The sequence below is a fragment of the Drosophila nasuta genome, chromosome 3 (genome assembly GCF_023558535.2).
Source record: "Drosophila nasuta strain 15112-1781.00 chromosome 3, ASM2355853v1, whole genome shotgun sequence".
Classification (NCBI taxonomy): domain Eukaryota; kingdom Metazoa; phylum Arthropoda; class Insecta; order Diptera; family Drosophilidae; genus Drosophila; species Drosophila nasuta.
This window is the reverse complement of record NC_083457.1, coordinates 43,661,520-43,683,298: the sequence shown is the minus strand read 5'-3', so window position 1 is coordinate 43,683,298 and position 21,779 is coordinate 43,661,520. Positions and strand designations below refer to the sequence as shown.

General features: G+C 37.0%; 5 protein-coding genes across 6 annotated transcripts; 2 read left to right on the top strand and 3 right to left on the bottom strand.

Annotated features, from left to right (window-relative positions):
- Window positions 1-177: 177 nt before the first annotated feature.
- On the top strand, window positions 178-1,569 carry LOC132791419 (ribosome biogenesis regulatory protein homolog). Its single transcript, XM_060800319.1, has 4 exons — window positions 178-408; window positions 468-720; window positions 777-1,270; window positions 1,338-1,569. The coding sequence occupies exons 1-4, from the start codon at window positions 260-262 to the stop codon at window positions 1,483-1,485; spliced, it is 1,044 nt and encodes a 347-aa protein (XP_060656302.1). The 5' UTR covers window positions 178-259; the 3' UTR covers window positions 1,486-1,569.
- A 25-nt stretch (window positions 1,570-1,594) lies between these two features.
- On the bottom strand, window positions 1,595-3,369 carry LOC132791420 (glutaminyl-peptide cyclotransferase-like). The gene is made up of 4 exons (XM_060800320.1): window positions 3,201-3,369; window positions 2,703-3,107; window positions 2,041-2,175; window positions 1,595-1,984 (listed from the first exon to the last, which is right to left on the bottom strand). Exons 1-4 carry the CDS (start codon window positions 3,300-3,302, stop codon window positions 1,595-1,597), a joined length of 1,032 nt encoding a protein of 343 aa, XP_060656303.1. The 5' UTR covers window positions 3,303-3,369.
- Window positions 3,370-3,834: 465 nt separating this feature from the next.
- On the bottom strand, window positions 3,835-5,068 carry LOC132791215 (glutaminyl-peptide cyclotransferase-like). The gene is made up of 4 exons (XM_060800056.1): window positions 4,585-5,068; window positions 4,414-4,524; window positions 4,131-4,341; window positions 3,835-4,066 (listed from the first exon to the last, which is right to left on the bottom strand). The coding sequence occupies exons 1-4, from the start codon at window positions 5,053-5,055 to the stop codon at window positions 3,891-3,893; spliced, it is 969 nt and encodes a 322-aa protein (XP_060656039.1). The 5' UTR covers window positions 5,056-5,068; the 3' UTR covers window positions 3,835-3,890.
- Window positions 5,069-5,497: 429 nt separating this feature from the next.
- Window positions 5,498-8,282, bottom strand: LOC132792133 (organic cation transporter protein-like). The gene is made up of 3 exons (XM_060801380.1): window positions 8,166-8,282; window positions 7,375-8,105; window positions 5,498-6,790 (listed from the first exon to the last, which is right to left on the bottom strand). Exons 1-3 carry the CDS (start codon window positions 8,204-8,206, stop codon window positions 5,586-5,588), a joined length of 1,977 nt encoding a protein of 658 aa, XP_060657363.1. The 5' UTR covers window positions 8,207-8,282; the 3' UTR covers window positions 5,498-5,585.
- On the top strand, window positions 6,791-12,937 carry LOC132792134 (uncharacterized). 2 transcript variants are annotated; one of them, XM_060801382.1, is made up of 8 exons: window positions 6,791-6,807; window positions 8,910-9,222; window positions 11,015-11,138; window positions 11,229-11,314; window positions 11,389-11,547; window positions 11,600-11,683; window positions 12,401-12,638; window positions 12,694-12,937. In XM_060801382.1, the coding sequence occupies exons 2-8, from the start codon at window positions 9,148-9,150 to the stop codon at window positions 12,816-12,818; spliced, it is 891 nt and encodes a 296-aa protein (XP_060657365.1). In that variant the 5' UTR covers window positions 6,791-6,807; window positions 8,910-9,147; the 3' UTR covers window positions 12,819-12,937. The 2 variants fall into 2 exon arrangements, with proteins under 2 accessions (XP_060657365.1, XP_060657364.1); XM_060801381.1 differs by lacking the exon at window positions 6,791-6,807 and having other exon boundaries at window positions 8,436-9,222.
- Window positions 12,938-21,779: the final 8,842 nt, after the last annotated feature.

The window sequence follows — 21,779 nt, the reverse complement described above, 5'->3', positions numbered from 1 at the left end:
AAACAATATATAAACTCTAATGCACATTATTTTGCATATTTATTAATTTAATTATTTTAAAATATAAATTTAAAGAATTTTTAAAATTACAGCTTTTGTACACATCATCGCATCACTTAAAGAGTGTGGCCATGCATGCTGGTATATTTTAGTATATTTTTCCGAGTGAAATATTTTTCAAAATTCTACTAGCGGTCACGCATGTACAGCACGTGTATAAATATCAAAAGGAGTTGAATTGCTGTTTATTTCCCACAAAATGGATGTAGTTAAAGCGGTTTTAGAAAAACATCAAAAGGAATTGGATAAATATAAACCAATCACAGTCGAAAAGCACCTGGAATGCCGTTTAGATGTTGGCACACTACTCATCACAGACCCCAATGATTTGGAGGACCGGCAGCTGGCGTAAGTAGCAAACATGAGGCTTCAATGGACATCGAAATGAGATAAAAACTCTTTTTTAGCAACGACAAAGAAGAGTATTTGGCTGCTTTAACCCGCGACAATACACAACTGCTGGTAAATGCCATCTGGGAGCTCCCTACAGAGCGTGTGGACGAGAGCATCGTGGCTAAGTTGCCGGAGCCAACAACAGTTCTGCCGCGTCTACGTAAACCTCCAGGCCCGCGTCCATTGACCAAATGGGAGCAGTTCGCCAAGGAGAAGGGAATCACAAAGAAGAAGAAGGACAAGAAGACTTATGATGATGTGTTGGACGTAAGTACAATAGAAATTACTTCAATTCCTTAGCTAATTTTTCTTCTTTCACATAGAAATGGGTACCCACGTATGGCTTCAAACGTGCCGAGGCTGAGAAAGATAAGGAATGGGTGTTGGAGGTACCACAGAATGCGGATCCCAATACAGACATGTTCCAAAAGAAGATCGACTTGCGCAACGAAAAGGTGGCCAAAAACGAGATTCAGCGGATGAAGAACATTGTGCGCGCAAAGAAGATGGATGTGCCACGCAGTGGTTACCTGGGTCCTGAAGCTGCATCATCGAATCAACTGTTAACCGCGGTGACGGTGGCCAAATCCTCAACAGCATCGGTGGGCAAATTCCAGAGTAAGCTGCCCAAGGAGAAAGAGGCACGCGGTTTGGGTGTAAAGGAGCTGATACCGGGTGGCAAACGCAAGGCATCGCATATCTCAGCGCAGCCGGAGCGCGAGGCTAACTTGGACCTCATCAAGAGTGTGCTGAACAAGAAGCCCAAACTGGATGTGGAGAAGGCGATACAGCTGCAAAAACAGGATGAGCGATTGGAGTAAGTACAGCCTACAGTCGAGTATATCATAGATGTATGTTTTAATTTGATTAATTTGCTTTTGCAGACGTGAAGCAGAAGGCAATAAACCTGCTAAGAAGGGCAAGAAGGGCGGCGGCAAGGGCAGCCGCAAGGCGGTGGGCAAGAAACCCAAAGGTCATCAGGGACAGCGTGCGCCAGGCAAAAAGGGACAAGCTGGCCGCAAGCGTCGTTGAGTAAACCACTTCCACGTTGTAACTAGTAGATTTTTTAATAACCAACAATTTACACGATAAATACAAATGATAATATTTAAGCAACTTTCACAAAACACATTTGTTAAATCTATCCACGATGGAAACGCAAGTCCACTGGAGCCGTATGGCGCTTCAGATACTCGTAGACGAAGCTGCGAAATACGCGATTAAAGTAACGTATCGAAGGATAATGCAGATTTGCAGCATTATCTCTGGGTGTGTGCCAAACATCTGGGAAAGGCGTAGCAATCAAATGCAAAATGGGCACATTCTCCTCCAGGAATGGACGATGATCGTCGTCGACTAAACCGCCAGCTGGCCGATTCAAAAACATACGATTATTGCCCTTCAGATGACCAGCAGAACGCAGTGATTGTTCAATCTGCACTAAACTGGAGTGCAGACCATGTGTGTTCTCATAAAAACTAGAAAATTTCGGATTACGGGCTCCAATCAAATCAAGCAACACAAGCACTTCCTAAAAGTAGGAAGAATTTTTAGTAAATTGTAACGTTCTTTTTTTAAGAAACTTACAATCCGATCGATGTAACGTTGTCCCAGATTAGCTTGTCCACTGCGCGCCAGTTTCTTAGCTAAGTGTCTGGAACCATAAACTGAGTCGCTGTTTGTCCAGTCCTTAAAAGCCTCCTCACCGTCAAAGAAGATCATCTGAAAGAGAATTTTACGAATCATTTGAAGTTTAGTTTGAACAATTTTATGCAAGCGCAAATTAAATTTCAACGCACGACTTTCAAAAAATGTTAGCGATTTTATTGCTTCAATTAAATTTGCATGATCAGTTTGCGATGTTTCTATGTCGGTTATATGAAAATAATTTTTCGACATGTTTCTGATTTCTTTAGGTATTTAAAAATGATTAGGCTATATTACAAATTGAATTTTAAAATTGCTAGAGAAATTATTACCTGAACTAAATTTTCATGATCGGTTTTACAATTATGAGTCAAAATGTCAAGATCAGTTTAGTGAAAAAAATGTTCATATAATATTTCAGAATATAATATAAATGATAATATTCTTGAATGAATGAATGATAATATTCTTTAAATGGAATATTCTTTAAACAGACCATGATGAATGATGATGATATACTCAACTATATACTCAAGGTTCTTTTTCCCTTATCACCATTAAATAAATTAGTATATGTTGGGTTTCCCCCTCATCTGACTCACCATAAGTCCAAGATCGCGACGATTGCGGAATTGCTGCAGCAGATAAGTGTTGAGAGTCTTCGCGGTATTCAAGAGAATGGCACAGGGAACAGCTGAATCGGTGGCACCGACGAAACCCGGATCATTTGGAAAGTACTTGCTGTCATAGTGGCAGGCGAGGGCCAAAAAGTTCTCCGCCTGCGGATTGATGTAGCCAATCACATTGGCGAACGTGAGCTCGCCCAACACTGGGACACGCTGCTTGAACTCATCGACTTCCGTTTGAAAGCCAAGGCCATTGAGAGAGTTGACCAGATAATTGCGAACCTGCTCATGTCCACGACTGCCGACGACGCGTGGCACCAAAATCGCAGACAGACTGCTATTGAAGTGCGTCTCATCGTCATCCCAGTGCGTTGTTTGAAACTGTTGATAAAAACAAAGAGATCGAAGGGTGTTACACATTTGGCTCGTGACTCAGCATACAACATTTCCATGTTGTTACTTTTAACGTCTTACGCTGGCTTGCTGCTGCTGCTGCTGTTGGGCCTGCGTATAATCAGTTGCAAGCGCACAGATCGTAACTGTAAGCAATAAAAGGCGCGACACTAACAGCGACATGTTCCCAATCTTGATCTCAACACAGCGATGTGTGACGGCGCACTGAATCGACTTTTTGTATTGAAACGCGCTCTCTGTTCGTGCAAAGTGCGCCGTGTTGTTGTGTTGTTAACGATCTATACAGACAGCTGTTGTTGTCTGCAGTTGTTGTTTTGTTTTGCGGTTCCTCATGGCGCGCAAACTAACTCTCACCCACACATAAACATACAGATGTACATGCATACATTATATGTATGTGCGCAGCGAAAGCTTTCGGCCTTCACATCCGCATACAGTTTGAGTAAAGCTTTGAGTGCGCGCCTCCATAACAAATACTTAAAAGTTTCACTGCTCTGCTCAGCTCATTTACATGAGCAGCTTACAAAAAGCTTTGCCTTGGCGTATTTCCAAATATATGTTAAGCGCTAAGCTTAAAAGTTTTAAACTGCACGCAGCTCGTGGTTGCATGCAGTGTGAAGTGCCTAAGTAGACTTTCAATAAAGACAAAACCACTAGCCATATAATATGAAATGAAGCCAAAATATAATTAGGGAAAATCGAAATGTTTATTGTTGAACAAATAACAATATATTTGTTCATGATCTCTATTTAAACGGGTAACCTACTTATTTCATCTGAATGGTTGTGCAAATATTCATAAACAAATTGCGTAATTATTAGATTCATATTACGTATCGTTGGAAAGTGCAGATTTCTGAGGTTATCAGAGTCGGTGTGCCAGACTTCTGGAAAAGTGTGAGGCACAATATGCATTACAGGCACGCCTAAAAAGGTTGTCAATATTTTGAGATCAACTAAAAATATTTAACAACAATGGATCATACGCACCCTCCATGAGAAATGGATAGTGATCATCTTCAATGTCGCTGTCATGATCCTTCAGCTTATGGAATAACTGATGAGAGTTGCTCAATCTACCCGCTTCCCTTAGATGTTGCTCAATATCTGCCAGACGACTGTGTAACTCGTAAGTGTTCTCATAATGACTCATGTAGATTTGATTAGGTGCGCCAATCAAATTAAAAGCAATGGCAAGTTCCTACGAATTATCTTTCGTTAAATATCTTATCTTCTGTGCGATATTTATGGATTTAAACTGTAAGAAACTCACAATGCTCTGCAAAGGAATTAACTCCGCTTCTGCAAAATGTCGTGATCCATTTAGTGAATTAAAATCGTCGATTACTTCCTCAAAGGACTCATGACCATCAAACAATACCAGCTATAAATCAAATCAATATAGATAAATATATGTTTATAGATTGTAATAGTAGTTTCTTACCAACAAACCAATATCCGTTCGCTTTTTGAACTCTCCCAACAGATAAGAATTTAAATTTTTAATCACAGTTAGAAGCATAGCACAAGAAACGGCGCCATCTGTGGCACCTACATATATTTCGTGATTTTCTATGTATTTCGAGTCGTAATGACAACAGAGCATTAAATAATTTGTTGCTTGCGTATTCATGATGCCCAACAAATTGATAAACTTCATCCCATCCAAATGCTCATCGCGTACCGTGGTGAAACCCAATTCTTTCAGAGTATCCGTAAGTAAATTACTTACTCTAGAATGTCCAATACTTCCAGGAAAACGTTGCCTTAATAGTTTTTCAAGCGTGGTATTAAAATATGTCTCATTGCTGACCATATTCGGCGGAGGTACATTTTTAATCCAAAGTATTAAATAATACTGGCAAATTACACCGAATGTAAGTAATATCAACAACAGGCGAACTTGTTCCGACATGGCAAAGTAAAAACTAATTTAAATATTTAAGTAGTATTCAATTTTATTAAAATGGTTACACATACAAGTATATTGTCTTAAATTGGCAAATCGAATGGGTTAATTCTTACAGAGAAAAATTTTGAGTTAAAAAAGTGAATTATTTGAATCTGTGAATATAGAAATATAATTTCATGTCGCATTAAAGTAATTACTTAATTCTTATATTACCAGTTTAATTTTGATGACATTAATTAATTATTTAATTTTTAATAAAAATAATAACTTTATATGAATTTTGCTAAAAAAAAAGTACATTGAAAAATAGTATCAGTGTATTTCAGAAAATATATTTTACTTTTTAGAAATGTATCTAATCAGATCAATCCATAACGGATGAATTAGTTCTACCTTCGACAGAGTATAGTGTTCTGAAAACACACTTTATCTTAGATTTGAAAAAATAACAAACTTGGTGCAAAAGTTTATGTTGTGTATATGTTTTTTACTTATTCGTAAATACAAATCCAATAAAAAATCGATCTATTCTATTACTTTGCATATGGAGGCAGAAATCTATATGATTTCTGCAATTTTTCCATAATTGTCGAATCATCACTAACCATAGAAGGCAGCACAACAGGAGTAGTTCGACGTTGGGTTTTCACAACTGCAACGCGATGCAGTTTCCTGGAACGATATTCATCCTTCGAGAGGGTCCTCAAACTGGAGCCCTGATGCCAGTCGTGTTTGTTTAGACGAGAAGGACGGGAGCCGGCTCCACAACAAGGAAAATGCCAGATGCGTTGATCCTTGCCAAATTGATTGCCATCGCTGAGCGTTTGCGGCAGATCCTGATGCAAAGTCTCAGGCAGAAACAAAGCCAACAAGCCACCCAAGATGCCCAACACGCCCAGCGTATTTAACATCAAGGCAATGGATAAGTGAGACATGTAGATAATAGGAGGAGAAAGCAACATGGCCACAAATCCCAAAGTGTGTATGAAAGATACACCTTGAGCACGCACCACAGTTGGCAACACCTCTGCTGCCCATTGCAGTCCAATGTTATACGAGATGTTGGCAAAGAAGCGTCCAGCCAAAGCGGCAGCCAACACCCAAATGGGATCATCAATGTTGGCAGCCAAAAGACTAAAACCTCCACTCAAAGCGGTCGAGATGCAAGCGCACCAACGACGTCCAAAGCGATCCAAGGTGATGGTGACAATCAGATCACCTGGAATCTCTGTGGCACACGCAATGCTAAAGACCACAAATATATTCTCTCGATCCAACACGCTAGCTGCACGCACATGTCCATCATAGACCAGAGAAATGGTCATCCAAATGATGATCATCAGCACCATATAACGCGCCAGTCGTGATCGCTTGAAGATCGATGCAATGGTAAAGTGACGTCCTTCGATCTCCTCGCGGTAGAACTGTTCACAACTCTCGCGAAACGTTTGCCACTTGAGTCTGGACACTTGGCGACGATTACGACGTGCCACACGCTGTAGTATCTCAATGGCATTATCGATCTTCCCCACAGAGACGAGCCAACGTGCCGACTCGGGCAGTACACAGAAGCCGATCAATCCAAAGCCAACAGCCAGACCATACAAGCCAGAGAATTTGCGCCAATCGCCAGAGTAGAAAGCCAGCCATGGCATGAGCACGGTAAAGGGGGAATAGAACATGGCCAGCGACATGTTGGCCACAAAAGTGCGATACCGAGGACCCACATACTCGAGCACTGAGGAGGAGATCGATGTGAGTATAAGTATAAAAAAAAACGGATAGAATAAAACTCTCTAGTTTTGGAATATTTTAATTTTAAAAGAAGAGAAACAAAGAAAAGTTTTGATTTAAGAATTTAGGTTATGATTTAAGATTTTTTTTTCTATAATACAGTAGATACTCGCTATCGACTTTTCGAATTTTTAGGAAAATAGGTGCAAAGGTTTGCTTGACTGTAATACACCCGCATTTCACTTTCAGAAAGTGAACAAATGAAGCTTGAAGCTCTTTAAAATAATTTACATTGGATTATCAATTCATTATTATCAAATGTTAAACAATAGTAGGAGACATACATAGGTAAGACAAAAGTCAAAAAATTTTAAATGTATTATCACTTAGTACGCCTAACGTTTAAAAACCCCATAGATCCAGGTGCGAAAACAAATGGACAGACGGACGGAGAAGCATATAGACAGATTCTATGACCTAACCAGAATATTAATATTTCATCGCGGAACTGCTTTCTTTTCTTATCATTCCTTTTAAAATTTTTGGATAGCAGATGTAACTAGCACACTCCACAGTAATTAATCCTACCCAGTATATAAATCATGGTGAAGCAAGTGTCAAAGGAGGCGCCCACCACAAACCGTGTGATGGCAAATCCCGCAAAATTGTCGCATACCGAGCTGAAGATGCTACCAAACAAAGCCAAGCCACAGCTGCTGACCAAGGCCGAGACACGGCCAACACGATCCGCCAAATGTCCATAGCCTAAGCAGCCAACCACAGAGCCAAAAAAGAAAATCATTTGAGCATAAGTGCTATAGGCATCTTTGTCGCAAACCCAATTAAATTCCATTGATGCCGTTCGAAAGTTAAAAGGATCATCGTAGACATAACTTTGGCGACATGGCAACTGGGCTAGAGAATCGTTGATGTACTCGCTGCGATTCTTGGCGAGATACACTGCGGAGTAGTTGAGATCATACATGCGACAGTGACTGTAGCTGCCATCCGCTTCCTTGGGTATCGAGAGCATTTTGCGCTCCTCCTCGCTCTCAATGAGCGTCAATTCGTGCACAAAGCAATAGTAATTTTCGGGTGGGAGTGTCATAAAGATCTGGCTGAGATACACAAAGGAGGCAATGAAACAGAAAGGAATCATAAGTACAAACAGGATTTTCTGATACAGCCCGAATTCTCCAATCTCTGGCAGCAGATCGTCAAAGTCAAAGAACAGCGGCACCTCCGACCAACGAGTAATATTTGTCTCAATAGATAAATCCCCTGTCTGTTGTCCCCTGTCCACCCGCTGTGGCTTGCCACTAAGTATTTAAGTATTTTGATATAAACACATGCCGACAAATATGTTCAATACTACTTACGATGGCAGCTCGGAGTCGTCATCGCTGCTCTCGGTGTCCATTGCCCCGAAAGGGAATTCGTCAGAACTGACAAAGCAATTACTTCGCAGCCTGCTGTGGGAGGGTTTTATATATATCGTACATATGTATAGTAGTTTGTGTGATTCAACAGTTTTTCCAGTCCACTGACTGCGGCTTTTCGACGCCAATGATAATGTTGTTGTTGTTGTTGTTGCATTAGCCAACGTGTCGAGTCATCAGCGTGTCCGGCTTTAATTGTGTCTTAACTCCTCGCCCACCCGTTGGGAAATACAGCTGAGGTTGCACAAATAATTAAATGAAATGCTTTTGCAAAGTTTATACGTATCATTCTTATCATTGCGTATACGCCGCATGGACTGCGAGCAACCGCAGTTTCCTTTTCGCCATGCAAATGCTGCTTCACTGTCAATGCCAACAGCAGCAACAGGCTGATGCGAACATTGCGCATGTCTCTAAAACAGTTTCTTACGCTAAGTTCGAAATTCATTCATTAAAACGCCGCTTGATTTTCGAACTGCTCTGAGGACATTTTGGCAACAAGCGAAGCAGCCATCGAATCAGTTGTGGCGCGTCTTTTGTTGGCAACAGTTCAATGGGAAAAAGAACGGATTAGTTTTTCAATAAATTCGCAACTGTGTCAAATAAATCAGTGTCATAAATCTGCGTGCGTTGTGTATGAAATTAAGTGTCAGTGCCTCGAGATAAGCAAAGTTTTCGGTTTAGCTTACAGAATCCTCGACTCGGCAGAAAACTCGACAGCATAAGAAAAACAACATCGGGCCAATAAACAAACTGGCGGCACTCTAAGACAAACAGCCCCCGAGCAAGTGTCAAAAAGTAATGTGAAAGTGGCGGCTGCCGTTCCCCCCGCCGCAATCCCCTGCTCTCAGTCACGAACTTGTCGGTTCCTTAATGTAGAATGTTAATGCATAAGCAGTTGAATAAGTAATAGGCCCACAAAATGGCAATACTCGAGTCCTGCTGCTTCTGGAAGAATGTGCGAAAGGGCAGCTTTGCATGCGGCTTCTATACTTTGGTATGTACTACAATATATTATGTATAACATTTGTTGGTTGGTTGTGGACAGGGGCAATCAATTAAAAGACGCTTGATTTGTGGCCTCCTTAATTTGCCATCGGACTATAAACAAACACAATTGAAGCTTATCATCTTAAATTGAAGTTAATCCAAGCAGCGAGTGCGAGTGTGAGTGACATTTCTAAGCAAGATTTAATGTGACAAGTTGAGTTGAGCAAATCATCAGGAGATGGAATGAGAAGCTACCTTTCAAGCAAGAAGTTGTTTTTATAGTGTCGGAGATTTAGGTGATCATGCTTTATGTGGTTGCAGATGCTTTCTTACAGATGAATAATCGACACACACTATAGAAATATAAAAGGCCAAGTCATCAAATAACTTAAAAGTAAAGAAAAGTAAAGTAAAAATGGTAGGTAGGTAGTAAGAGCATGACCAGAAATATGGCCAAGGTATCATGTGTAAAGAAATATACGAAAAATTAAGCTAATATGAAATGAGAGAAAAATTTAAGATTTTATGAAATAGTACAAATCAAAGTCAAAATTTTTATCCTGACTGATAAGTTACAATGAGAAATATTATTACTATTATTTATAGTTATAAATATTATAATAATATTTGTGTTACTTGAAATGTACAATTTGCCAAATAAAAAATAAACACGAAGGTATTAAGAGCATTAATTTTAATGGAATATATTAGCTGAAGCTTCAATTGTTTAGTAGAAATAGTTAGTGCTCTTATCTATTTCTTAAATAACTGAGTAGATTCTTATTATGATTAATATGTTCCTGAAACCTATTACAAATCTTTAAAATAAAAAAGAGTAATGTATATATAAAAGAGTGTTAAAGCCTATGGAAGTCATAAATTCTATGTAGATTACTTAAAAGCTACACCGGATTTATTGCTGGCACACAAGAGCAACTGAAAGGAGTATAAAATGCAATTGCTAATAAAATATGAAAAGCAAGGAAAAGCAATGATTAGTTAAATTAACTTTTAGTTAATGAACTTTACGATTGTGCAAATAATAAAAAAAAGCGAAAGGCAACTGTTAATGCCAATTATGAAGCAAAATGCTAATCTTGAGAGAGTACATAAGATGAAGCAAAGGAAACAAAAAGTGAAGTGAAGAGAAATGGAAAGTGAAACAAGAAAAAGCAAATCGACTAAGAAAGCGATAAGACAAGAAAAGTTGAAGTGGAAATAATTAGACACGAAAAAATCAAACAGAGGCGTCAAGTTTAAAGCAAAATGAAGTGAGGGGCAGGATAAAAATGGAATGGAAAATACAAGTACAAAAATCAAGAGGAAAATCTGACTAAAGTTTCCACAGTAGTTGCGAAGTAAAAGTCCAAATCTGTTGTTTCGTTATGGTTGTTTGTAGTAAATATGGATTACCGCGGAAATACGCTCATTATCATAATTACAACAGGAAAATTGCAAGAACAAATAAACAGAAAATATAAAGAAAATTGCGGAAAACCAGCAAGGACTTGCTCACTGTTTGCATCACTTAATTTAAGCCTAAAGAAGCCATGGGAAAACAAGTGCTTTATGAATTACAAAAAGAACTTGGACGAGTGAAAATACTTTGTGGCATTAGGGACATAATCGGAGCTTAGGGAAAAATAAATAAAGGCAAATTGTACAGCAATGATTTTCATAAATGCAATTTAACACTAAGCGTATTAAACTATTAAGGAAGTGCTTAAAGTCATTGGACGACCGAAGAAAGGTCGTGCAATAAATAATGTCTTAATTTCCGCTTAACCTTTTTCTTGCAGATCTACTTTGGATTGTCGACGCTCATGTTTACGTTTTATGTGCGCGAGGAGCAGGAATTTCTGCTCGGCAAAAGGACACAGCCTGTGGGCGAAAGCATTCTCGAGAGAGGCGATGTAACTGTAGGTGAGGAGATACAAAGAGACAAACAAGAAAAGAAAAACAAGTAAAATACTTCAAGTGCCTCGTGATTGACGGTCCACTTTCTCTTTGCAGTAACTGTGATATTCAACGTTTTGTTTTTGTTTTGCTCGGTGCTGATGGTGTTGTCCTCCATCTTGTTGATTGTGGGTCTGCGGCATGTAAGTCTTCTTAAGTCCCAGTAGCTTAAATTGACATGTCCAAAATGTATGTATGTATATCTTTACTTGCGCAGAACAAACGACAATTGCTGCTGCCCTGGATTGGTTTAATGCTCTGCGATTTGCTCATCGAGTGCGCCCATCTTGTCCACCTGACGCTGTCGCGTCGCGTCAATTTTGACCCAATTGTTGGCTTTATATTCACCATAGACTTTTTCATACTCTGCCTGAATGTGAGTGTTGCTTTAATTTACTCAAATTGCATTTCATTGTCGCCATTTACAGCTCTACTGTCTGCTCTGTGTCATCTCACAGTATCAGGCTTATCGACGCGCTGCCGCCGAGCAGCAAGAACATCCAGCGATGTCGGTGAGTGCTCTTATCTTTGAATCCTTGAATCCTAATGCAAAAAAACTAATCTCAACTGTCATCTTTCTATACCCGCTATCCATAGAGTAGAAGGGTATTTTAGCTTTGTGCCTTCATCAAATGTATTCAACAGGCAAATGGAGGCATCTTTGAACCCTTAAAGTATAGATATAGAAATGTCCGTCTGTTCGTATGAACACTTCGGTCTGAGAAACTATGATAAGATAAAGATAAAATGCATGCAGAACAAGTTTGCTTTATACAAATGTTTGTCACGCCCACTTCCGCCTCCGCATTTCTGCTACTTTGGTTGACACTCTGGTCTTTTTTTTTACTCTATAAAGTATTTTGAACGTAATTAATAAAAGCAAGAGTGCTAAATTATTTTTATAATATACCGAAAGTATACTAAAATTTACCGAATGTTATGTTTGGAATACCTTTGGTATATTATAGTATATTTTGATATATTTTAAAAATAATTTAGCAATTTTTTTTGCTTTTACAGTCGATTAAACCGAATGTTATATTTGGTATGCCTTCGCTATATTATAGTATATTTTCGGTATATATACCAAACTCTATATTTGGTATATCTTCCATATGTTTTAGTATATTTTCGGTATATTTTTGGTATATTTAAAAAATAATTCCGTACTTGATAGCAGGTATCTCAAAGTCGAAAAGCTTTCTCACTTATGTGTTTTGTGTGTCTAGCCCACAGTTATCTTTACAGCACCCGAGAAGCTGAGCAAATCGAAGCGTCAGCAACTTGCCGCCACCAAGGCTGGCAACAGTAAGCGGCATTCGCATCGACTGCTTGCTGCAAGTCCTTTGATCACCTCCCAGCGTCCCACCAACTTTTCCACCATCACCGAGGAGGAGGAGCAACACCAACAACAACAACAGCAACAACAGCAGCTGCAGCAACAGTTGAATGGCAAAGAAACAGCAGGTAATCAGCATTAGCTAAAGGACAAGGCAAAGTGCATAATCCAATTCGTTTTTAGCTGCCAATGGCAATGGTGATTGTGGACACATCTCGGAGCAACCAACCAGCAATTCCATTGAATCGGATATCCAATTGCATGCCAATATACCAATTATTACATTAGATCCCAATTCGCTGCAATGATCACGTCGATGATGATGATGATGATGATGATGCAGTTACTCTCTTGGCTGTTCCCAAAGTTGACAAACTATTTTTACATGAAAATCGAATGAAAAAAAATTGAGTAAAATTCAAAGAACATTTACTAAGCACTCGCACAGTCTGTGTATTTATTTGCTCTCCTTGAGGGGAACAAAGGGCACCGCTCAAAATTTCATTTGCAGCTTCCGCCTGGTGTCGCCTTCATTTCCTGTCACAAGACGGAGACAGAGACACTGACAGCAGACAGCAAACTTGATGTTCGGTCTTTCAGTGTCATCTTAGTGTGTATTTGACAGTGAGTACTCGTATAGCAACAACCACAAATGTCCCTTTCATTGCAGCTCACATTTCTCTTGACAGTTTTCAAGTGAAACTATCGATTTACTCTGCACTGCTGTTAAATAATTATCGAGTGTTATTTTAAATAAGTGAGTGTAGAATTTATTCTATAATCGAATATGGTTTCGCCTTTAAATAAGCTACCTTCACATCGAATCACATTCATCAAAATAACACATAGGTAAGTTATTCACAGTCATCAATCCGACAGTTGTGTGTTTATGTCATAAAGGAATTCCATGAATTCGAAAATAACTTGATTATGCATAAGGCACGAAGTGCTAAGAATGTAAGATTAAATTTCCAATACATTCAAAAGACAGTTGTGAGATACAAGATTACATTACATTCAGAAAATAGTTAAAGAAATTTAAATAAAGTTCGAGTATAATAGAAGCCATACTCAAATATTCATTTTCCATTGTTATTCTTTTGACTTTGCGCTATACTAATTTAATTAAAAAAAGAGTATTCTAAAAATAAATAAAAATTATGCATTTAATCAAGCATTCTTTTGGCAATTAAATAGTTGTTAATTAAAAGAGTAATTAAAATAGAATAATAATGAAAATAGTATTCGCGCTTAGTTAACGAGTTGAAAATCAATTCCATTCCATCATCAAACTATTCCAAATATCTGACTAGAATTCCGCTATCTTTTTCCATGAATTTAAAATAAATTCCTTTTGTTTATTTATATATAAAAATACGCTAGACTGAAACATGAGAAAAAAACGGTACTTGAAATTTGGGAATGCAAAAATAAATTCGTTATGTCTGATTTATTTTAAATTGCCTGTTATGCATGACTCTATTTATTTCCAATCCTCGACCAAGCATCATTAACATAGCTTTGCAACTAAGAGGCAAGTTTGAATAACATACATAGCATAAGTACCAAGTATAAACGAGAATGATGACCAGCTGCAAGGGTAAAAAAAAACGTCCGCAATTTATTGTATTTTTTATGTAATTTCCAATTGCCATGGACACAATGTCATGGATGATTGTCCTTGTGCAAAAACATAACTACAAATAGTGAGGAACATAAAATTCAGAGAAAATATTTTTATTAGAAGACAATTCGCAATAAATTGCTCAAATGTCAGGACAGGTTCATCGGAAAGGTTCAGAAATCAACAGTAATTAAAGTGGAACTTGGCTTGTTTGCAAACCCAACGAAGCCAGAAAGCTGCAGTTCAAATGGAAAGGAAGCCAAACAAACTCGAAGAGTGAGAGAGGAGAACACAACGAGTCCTTGTGCCATTTACCTGCCTGCAGCGACTTTTGCTTATCCACTCGAAAATTAGAGTCATTTAATGCCACTTAATCACACTTTTCGGATTGTGTCTCCCGCTCGCCTAATTACAACAACTGCATTGTTGAGTAAATGGCTTTATCTCTGCTGACTCTGCTGCGAAAGCAGATGGCAATTATCATTCGCTAGTTGCCAGTTGACACATAGGTCAAAGGACTCCCTTTTCCACAGTGTTTGTCAAATCTCATATGAAACGAAATGCCAGAACGCAAACCACTTTTGTATCTGCGCGATGTGTCATAAAACTAGCAACTGCAAAAGTCGAAATATGTTGGCAAATACCAAGTTCTAAAAGGACCTCGGTGACAAAAGCTGATAAGAGTTCTGTCGACATGGACTTAATGGATTTTTTAAGTGCTCAAACGCAACGCTTTGTAACACATCCTTAACAAATAAGAGCACGAAATATATGTCGTCTGTCTCTGGATTATTAATAAAACTCTATGGTCGACGCAGTCAAACAATTAACAAAAAACAGAAAATGAAACATTTTGATGTCTCTTTTCTTTTTTTGTTTTTGTTGTTTGTGGCAAAAAAGCACAAAACAAACCGTTTGATGTTCATCACACGAGTTTATGAAAGACAGGCAATCCAATTAACGAATGTTTTCTGCAAAAACATATTCACTCTCATGTTTGAAATTTGAAATTGACTTTAAAATACCCAGTAACCCAGTGTTTGCTAGAAAAACATTCATTTCCTTTTTTTTAGCAACTGTGAAACCATTCAACAAAACATTTGTTGAGTTTTAATGAAAATTGGCACCGGAAGTTGGTCAAAAAAGTGCAAAATAAATTAAAGAATTCATTGGAAGAGAAACCATATTTTAGAACTTTTTTTAATTTAAAAATCCAGGACTTGCCAATAATCTCTTTAAAGCTATTTAAATTAACAAAAATATTCTTCATTTTAATCTATAATAACATAAATAATTATGCGAAAACATTTTGAAGTTTTATCCAGAACTTAGCTTTAGAGAAGATACAATTGCTAAAGGTGTAGCCTATTTTAATTCTATTTGGATAAAGAAAATAAACTTTTCTTATTTAGAGACTCTTCTTATTGAGTAATAATAATGATAAAATGTTCAAGGCTGATTTGACCAACTTTTTAAGCATATAGAACCAGATTTCGATTTATTTATTTTTTATATCATATTTTAATTTAATTTACAGAAAAGAGAGTGCAGGCTGCTGGTGCCTTCGATTTTTTAGTGCAAAGTAAGACAATTTGATTTTAAACTTAAATTCAATGTTCATTTTTCGTTTTATATTTTTAAAATCTTCTACATTTTTTGCTTTAATATTTACATTACATTCGACATTTTTAATTTACTATGTGAGTTATATATGAGTTATATAATCTGTAATTAAATTCTTCATATTTCGCTTAATTATTTTGATAAATTTTCAATAATATAATATTGTAATTTATGATTCGTGTATATTCGTATATATTCTTTTCTTTTTAGCACTTATTTACAGAGCATATGCACAATAAATTCACAATAAGCTTGTATTTAAATGAAATTCAAATTGAACATAATTTTAGGCATGTTTTCATGGATTCAAATCATAATATTGAAGCATAGCTGCACTTGAAATGTATTATGTTAGTTTTGTGTGTGATTATGAGTGAGTGTGTGTGAGTGAATGTTTGTGTGTGTGATTGTGATTGTGATTGTATAGCGTGTGTGAGTTTGACTTGTGCACACAATAAATTAACTTGCAATCTTCATAGAGCATGAGAGATGCTAAAGAACACGAGGCAGGATACACAATTTATATGCATTGGCATTCGAACTTAATCAACAGATAAAATAAGATAGAGAGAGTGAGAATAAAAGAGAGAGAGAGAACATAGGGCAAGTCAGAGACACAGAGAGAGAAAGATCATAGTGGAAACAACATTTGCATCACAAAGTTATAAGCCTGGTTGCACCATTGCTTTGAGTCTGCTTGGCTTGGTTTGTGGCATGACACACAAGGCGCTTAGTAGCTGCTTGACAACTCGAAAACTCGCATGCCACAATAATTGACAATAAGCGCACTTCAACGCATACGTTGCAGAGTTCCAGAGAGAGAGAGAGAGAGAGAGAGAGAGAGAGAGAGAGACTCAACATGGGGCATGGCTAATTGCTCAGCACTCTCACTTACTCATTTACTTTCTCTAGCTCTCTTTTCCTACTGGATAATGAGTTTTCCATTAGCGTTTAAGTACGGCAAGCAATGACAATATTTGCCAGAGCCAGTGCTTAAGTGAAAATTCAATTACCGTGCAAGTGAAATGGCATTCGCCACATCCATATCCTGCTCAGTTTGCGTGATTGGCGTGTAATCGTGGCCATCACAAACTCTTGGCCTTGACGAAACTAAAAGTTTATTGCAAGGAACAATGGCTGTCTGTGTGCAAAACTTGAAAGCAAACTCATCAAATGTTTGTTCGCTAACAAGTTCAGAATAAGTAGCAGATATTTACATACATTATGTCTCCTAGTTGTTATATTATGCTCATCTCATCTCGTATGTGGTAACAAATTTTTGTGGCAACTTAAATGACAGGCAATGTCACAGAGTGCCAAAAAGAAGACTTCTTAAAGTTGCCCATCATAATATTGACAAATTTAAGTCCTTGACTGTGTCTACTTGATTTATTGCATACGACAACTGAGCAAAGTTATATTTTAAAGCATACAGAGAGAGAGAGAGAGAGAGAGAGAGAGAAGAGAAGTTCAAGCCGGAAGGCAAACGATACGCACACTGTTTGTCACTTGCTTTATTGCGTATACGCAGCGTGTGCGAGCGTCGAAACTCATGGAGACCCAGAGACATTTATGAGTTTTTGGGGAAATTTACGAGATGTGCGTTTTTGGAGAGCATATTATGCCACAGATGCCAAGCACTCAATGGGAAAATTAGCATATCAAATGAGACAGATTAGCACATCAAGCAAATGAATCTACACAGCTGTAAAATAAATTGACACTAAATGCGGCTATGAATATGAACATCAATTATGAATGAAGTTTGCTCAAAAATTCATTTTATCTGCCTTCAAACTTACAATGCTTAAAACTGTTATGTTGATTTTCATCTTTAATAATTAAATAGCTAAATAATTTTCATATAAGTGTGCGCATTAGAATTTTATTAGTTTAGTTAATTGAGCAAACTGTCTGCACACACACACACACATCGAGTTTGCCATGTTAATTAGAATTTGTTCATAAATATTAATGTGTGTGTGTGTGTGTGTGTGTGTCTGTTTGCTTGCTCATGAGTTGCTCTAAAAACCTGAAAATAATAATTAGTCAGCATTATACATTATACAATTCTACAGCAAATTTAAGTAGAAATTTCGAAAAGCAAACGTTTACTTTAAACAGAAATTCAAGAGCCAGACCCAAAAGAAAATGATGAGAGGAGAAGCTGTTCGGTCATGTTTCCAGCTGACAGGCGAAGACAGCAAAATGTTGTTGTGCCGTCTCGTCTATTTAATGCCATTAGACAAATTACAATTACGCACATTTAATGGACTGTGTGAAGCAATCAAAGATCTTTTATTTAATAACTTAATAACAAGCATGAACTATAAACAGCTTAACTGAAAGCATAATTGAATTGTCAGTGTCAAGATACCTTTTGAAGAGCCAAAACCTCAGTATTATTCAGTATTTTGAAGGCATTTCACATAACTCAAGCACTTGGCTAATTAGGCCCAAGTCCTTGGAGCTCTCCAGCATTAGCATTAGCGTTTAATCAGACTCTCGTGATGCGGCACCGTTTGTCAGCAATAAATCGTAGGCAGGAATATTATGTGGGCAATGCGAAGCATCAATCTTGCTGGGTTAGAGGCATAGTCTTAACTCAGGCTGCCTCAAATACTGAATGACATCTCAAATTCGCCATGGCAATCGTGTGAATACATTGCTATTGAGCAGGCGAAACAGCCGCGTAATTATTTGCGATTAAAATTAAAATTTTTCGTTTCGCAACATTTACCCTTTTTAGTCGGCGCCATGTTACAAAGCACACTCAAATGAAAAGGTTAAAAAAACATACTTTTTGGGTAAACAAATGAGGGTCGTTAAGGTTACGCCGTCCCATCAAAATTTTGTGGTCATTCAAAACTCATTTCGTGACGGTTCCTTAAAGCGCTTTTAATGGAAATTTATTTCATTTATTTGCACTCGCAAAACCAGTAAAATAAATATTTTTATGGTTCATAGTTGACTGTCATATTCCTCTAATTGTTTTCACAACTAGAGCATAGAATATTTTTCCAACTATGCGGACAATGTTGCCTCTGTTACTATTTTAATTAATTTTGTTGAGCAATTAGAATAATTCGTTGGCAGCAATTTAATTTCGTAATGCATACTTTTAGGGGCAGTATAAATTTTGCACATCATAATTTGTAGCACACTTTTAGGAGCGGACTTTAAAATAGTTCTGTGCAAGCAAACCTTTGTCATTTACTAAACATAATTTGTTGCATACTCTGGGCGCAGATTTTAAATACTTTCTAAGCAAGCCAACCTTTTGCAATTTACATATGCATTAGACTTAAAATTGGTATGCTAATTTTAAATTATATTATACAAAACAAAGCATTCAGTAAGCAGGCAATTTCCATAATAATTTTGGTACAACTCCTGCCAGCATTTTATGAACTGTAAATATGCTCGAATGAATTAAGTCAGTCAAATACTGTGATGTAACTATTTGTATTTCTCCCACTCTTTCGGTTAGAATAAGCACCACAATGTTGTTGATATTTCATTAGAATGTTTTCATTGTCATTTTCGTAGTTGTTTATTTTAATTCACTGTCAAAACTTGCCACGACAGCAGCCTGCGACTCTTCCGCCACAATGTTGATGTCGCTTTAAAATTCACGCACACAAACACAGAGGGATAACCTTGACTGATGTGCCCGGAGGGTGTGTGGAGTGACTTTTAGTGCTCAGTGTGCGCTTGGACTGTCTTTCCGTTTGGTGGCACTTCTGTTGAAATATTTAAAATGATAAATCCGCTTTTAGTATCTCAAAGTCCAAGATAAAGCTTTAATAGCATTGACAATTGATATTTCCATAAATGGATATTCATTTCTTGTATTTTTACGAACGGGAGCTCTTTGGCTCATTGACAAGCTGCTTATGCTAATAGCTTAGCATACTTATCATCGCACACAAACACACTCACATAGAACGCCACACATATGCACATTTCAATCTTGAGCTTAACTCGGGCTCGATTTCGTTTAAAAATGACTGATTTATGTGGAATTACAGCGCAAACAGTCGTCTGGCGAATGACAATGCGTTTTCTATTCCCTTAACGCATTAAGATTCGTATTTGATGGATTTTTCGCCTGGCTTCTGTCTGCTGGGAACGCAGTACTCTTCCTTTTCTTGTTGTTGTATTTTATTTTTTTCATAATTTATAACCCGAGACGAATGTCTAATGCGCTTTACGCGTCCAGTGGGTCACATTTGACATCGTGTCTACTACGATGGCATCCATTAGTTTCAGTCAAATTTCATAAGCAAACTCCACGCAAAACCAATATACTTATCGAGCTTGGTAAATATGTATTGCATATATTGGCATTAGCGGAGCATAATAAATAATAAACATACGTAAGCAAAGAGCAAGAGCAAGAGCAACTGCGAGTGCGAGTACGAGTATTATAAATAGCCACACGCACAGTCGCTGCCATCAATCAATGCCCAATGATTCGATAGACTTGCTTTTGGCCACCCGTCCATTTGTTTCCCCATCGCATTACTCAGCAGAATTCACAAAGGACGAGCAAGGGGCCGAGAGAGAGATTTCCCGCTGAGATTTGGCTTTGTTCTAGCAGCAACAACAAATTGGACCCTTAAAGCCACATCGACCAATATTATATATTATATATTGAAATGTATGTATATTAAAGCCAAGGCCAAAAGTCTTGTCCCAAAAGTTTGACCCATAATCATGCCTGTCACAATGTTTTCATGGTTAATTAAAAGCTCTCTGTTTGATTTGCATATTTACCAAAAACACCCAGATCGGGGGATACCAGCAGAGTGTCAGTTTGGTTTTAAATAAATTAATTAATTAGCCTTTACTACAGCACACTTAAGAACCAATTTCATTGATGTGGTCGAGCATGCGGTGAGACTGTTAAGGTTGAGGTTGAAGTTCATGCTGAGGTGGTTGAGCGTGTCTGTTTAGTCTATCCAAAAAGTCTGTCAGCGTTGCTTACTGGCAACAGTTTAAGACAAGTTCACGCTGCTGTTGTTGTAGCTGCTCTTCATTTCGGCCAACGCTAATTTTGTAAATGAAGACTGCATAATCAGAGACTACAGACTTTTTGGACATTTTTCAAATTGCGAAAAAGAAACAAATTTTACTGATTTTGAGAGTGTTACAAATATGGAAGCCAATCAAAACAATATAAATATTTTGCAAATTAAAGTAAAATTATTCAAGGAATCAAGCTGCACACAATAATAAAGTAATGACCAAACAAAATTTACCTTATTTGATTGTAATATTAAAATAAGAAAGTTACAAATATATAAAGTTATCAAATAATAAGTTAAATTTATTTTGAAATTTTGAAAATGAGTTCAAATTCAATGCAAATTTTATAAAAACAAAACGCAACCTACGCAAAGGATTATTATAAATACTTATACTTATCATCAAACATAAAACGAACTGGCAGTGTATTAAAGTTTATTTTTGTTTGTTTGGTTTTCCCATTTCGTAACTGAAAAAAGGTATTAGAGAGCTTTAACTTTATACAAATTTATTCAAAATAAAATAAAATCCAAACAAATTTATTCCGATTTTGATTGAATTATTAAAATTTATTTACTAAAAAACTATCTATTTACTACTACTATATTTAAAGAATAAATTGAGTTTCTTTATTTTGTTCAGTTGAAACTTCATACAAATTTGTGAAAACTAAAACATAAACTAAACAAGATATTACTGATTTAGTTATTAATATTAAAATATAAATATTATAAATTTAGATATCGATTGATGCTATTGAAAACAAAGCGTAAGCAACGAAAAAAATTTGATTTTGTTTTAACCATATTATGGCTTAAACAAAGATTAAACTTTAAACAAATTTATTCAAAATAAAACAGAGGTCAGTCAACGATTTACTAATTTTGATGTGATATAGAATTATTATAAGTGTAGATACCATCAAAGATAAATAGAGTAGACAAAGTTTATGAAATCGTTTTTCCAACTTAGATTCAATGCTTTTTAAAAA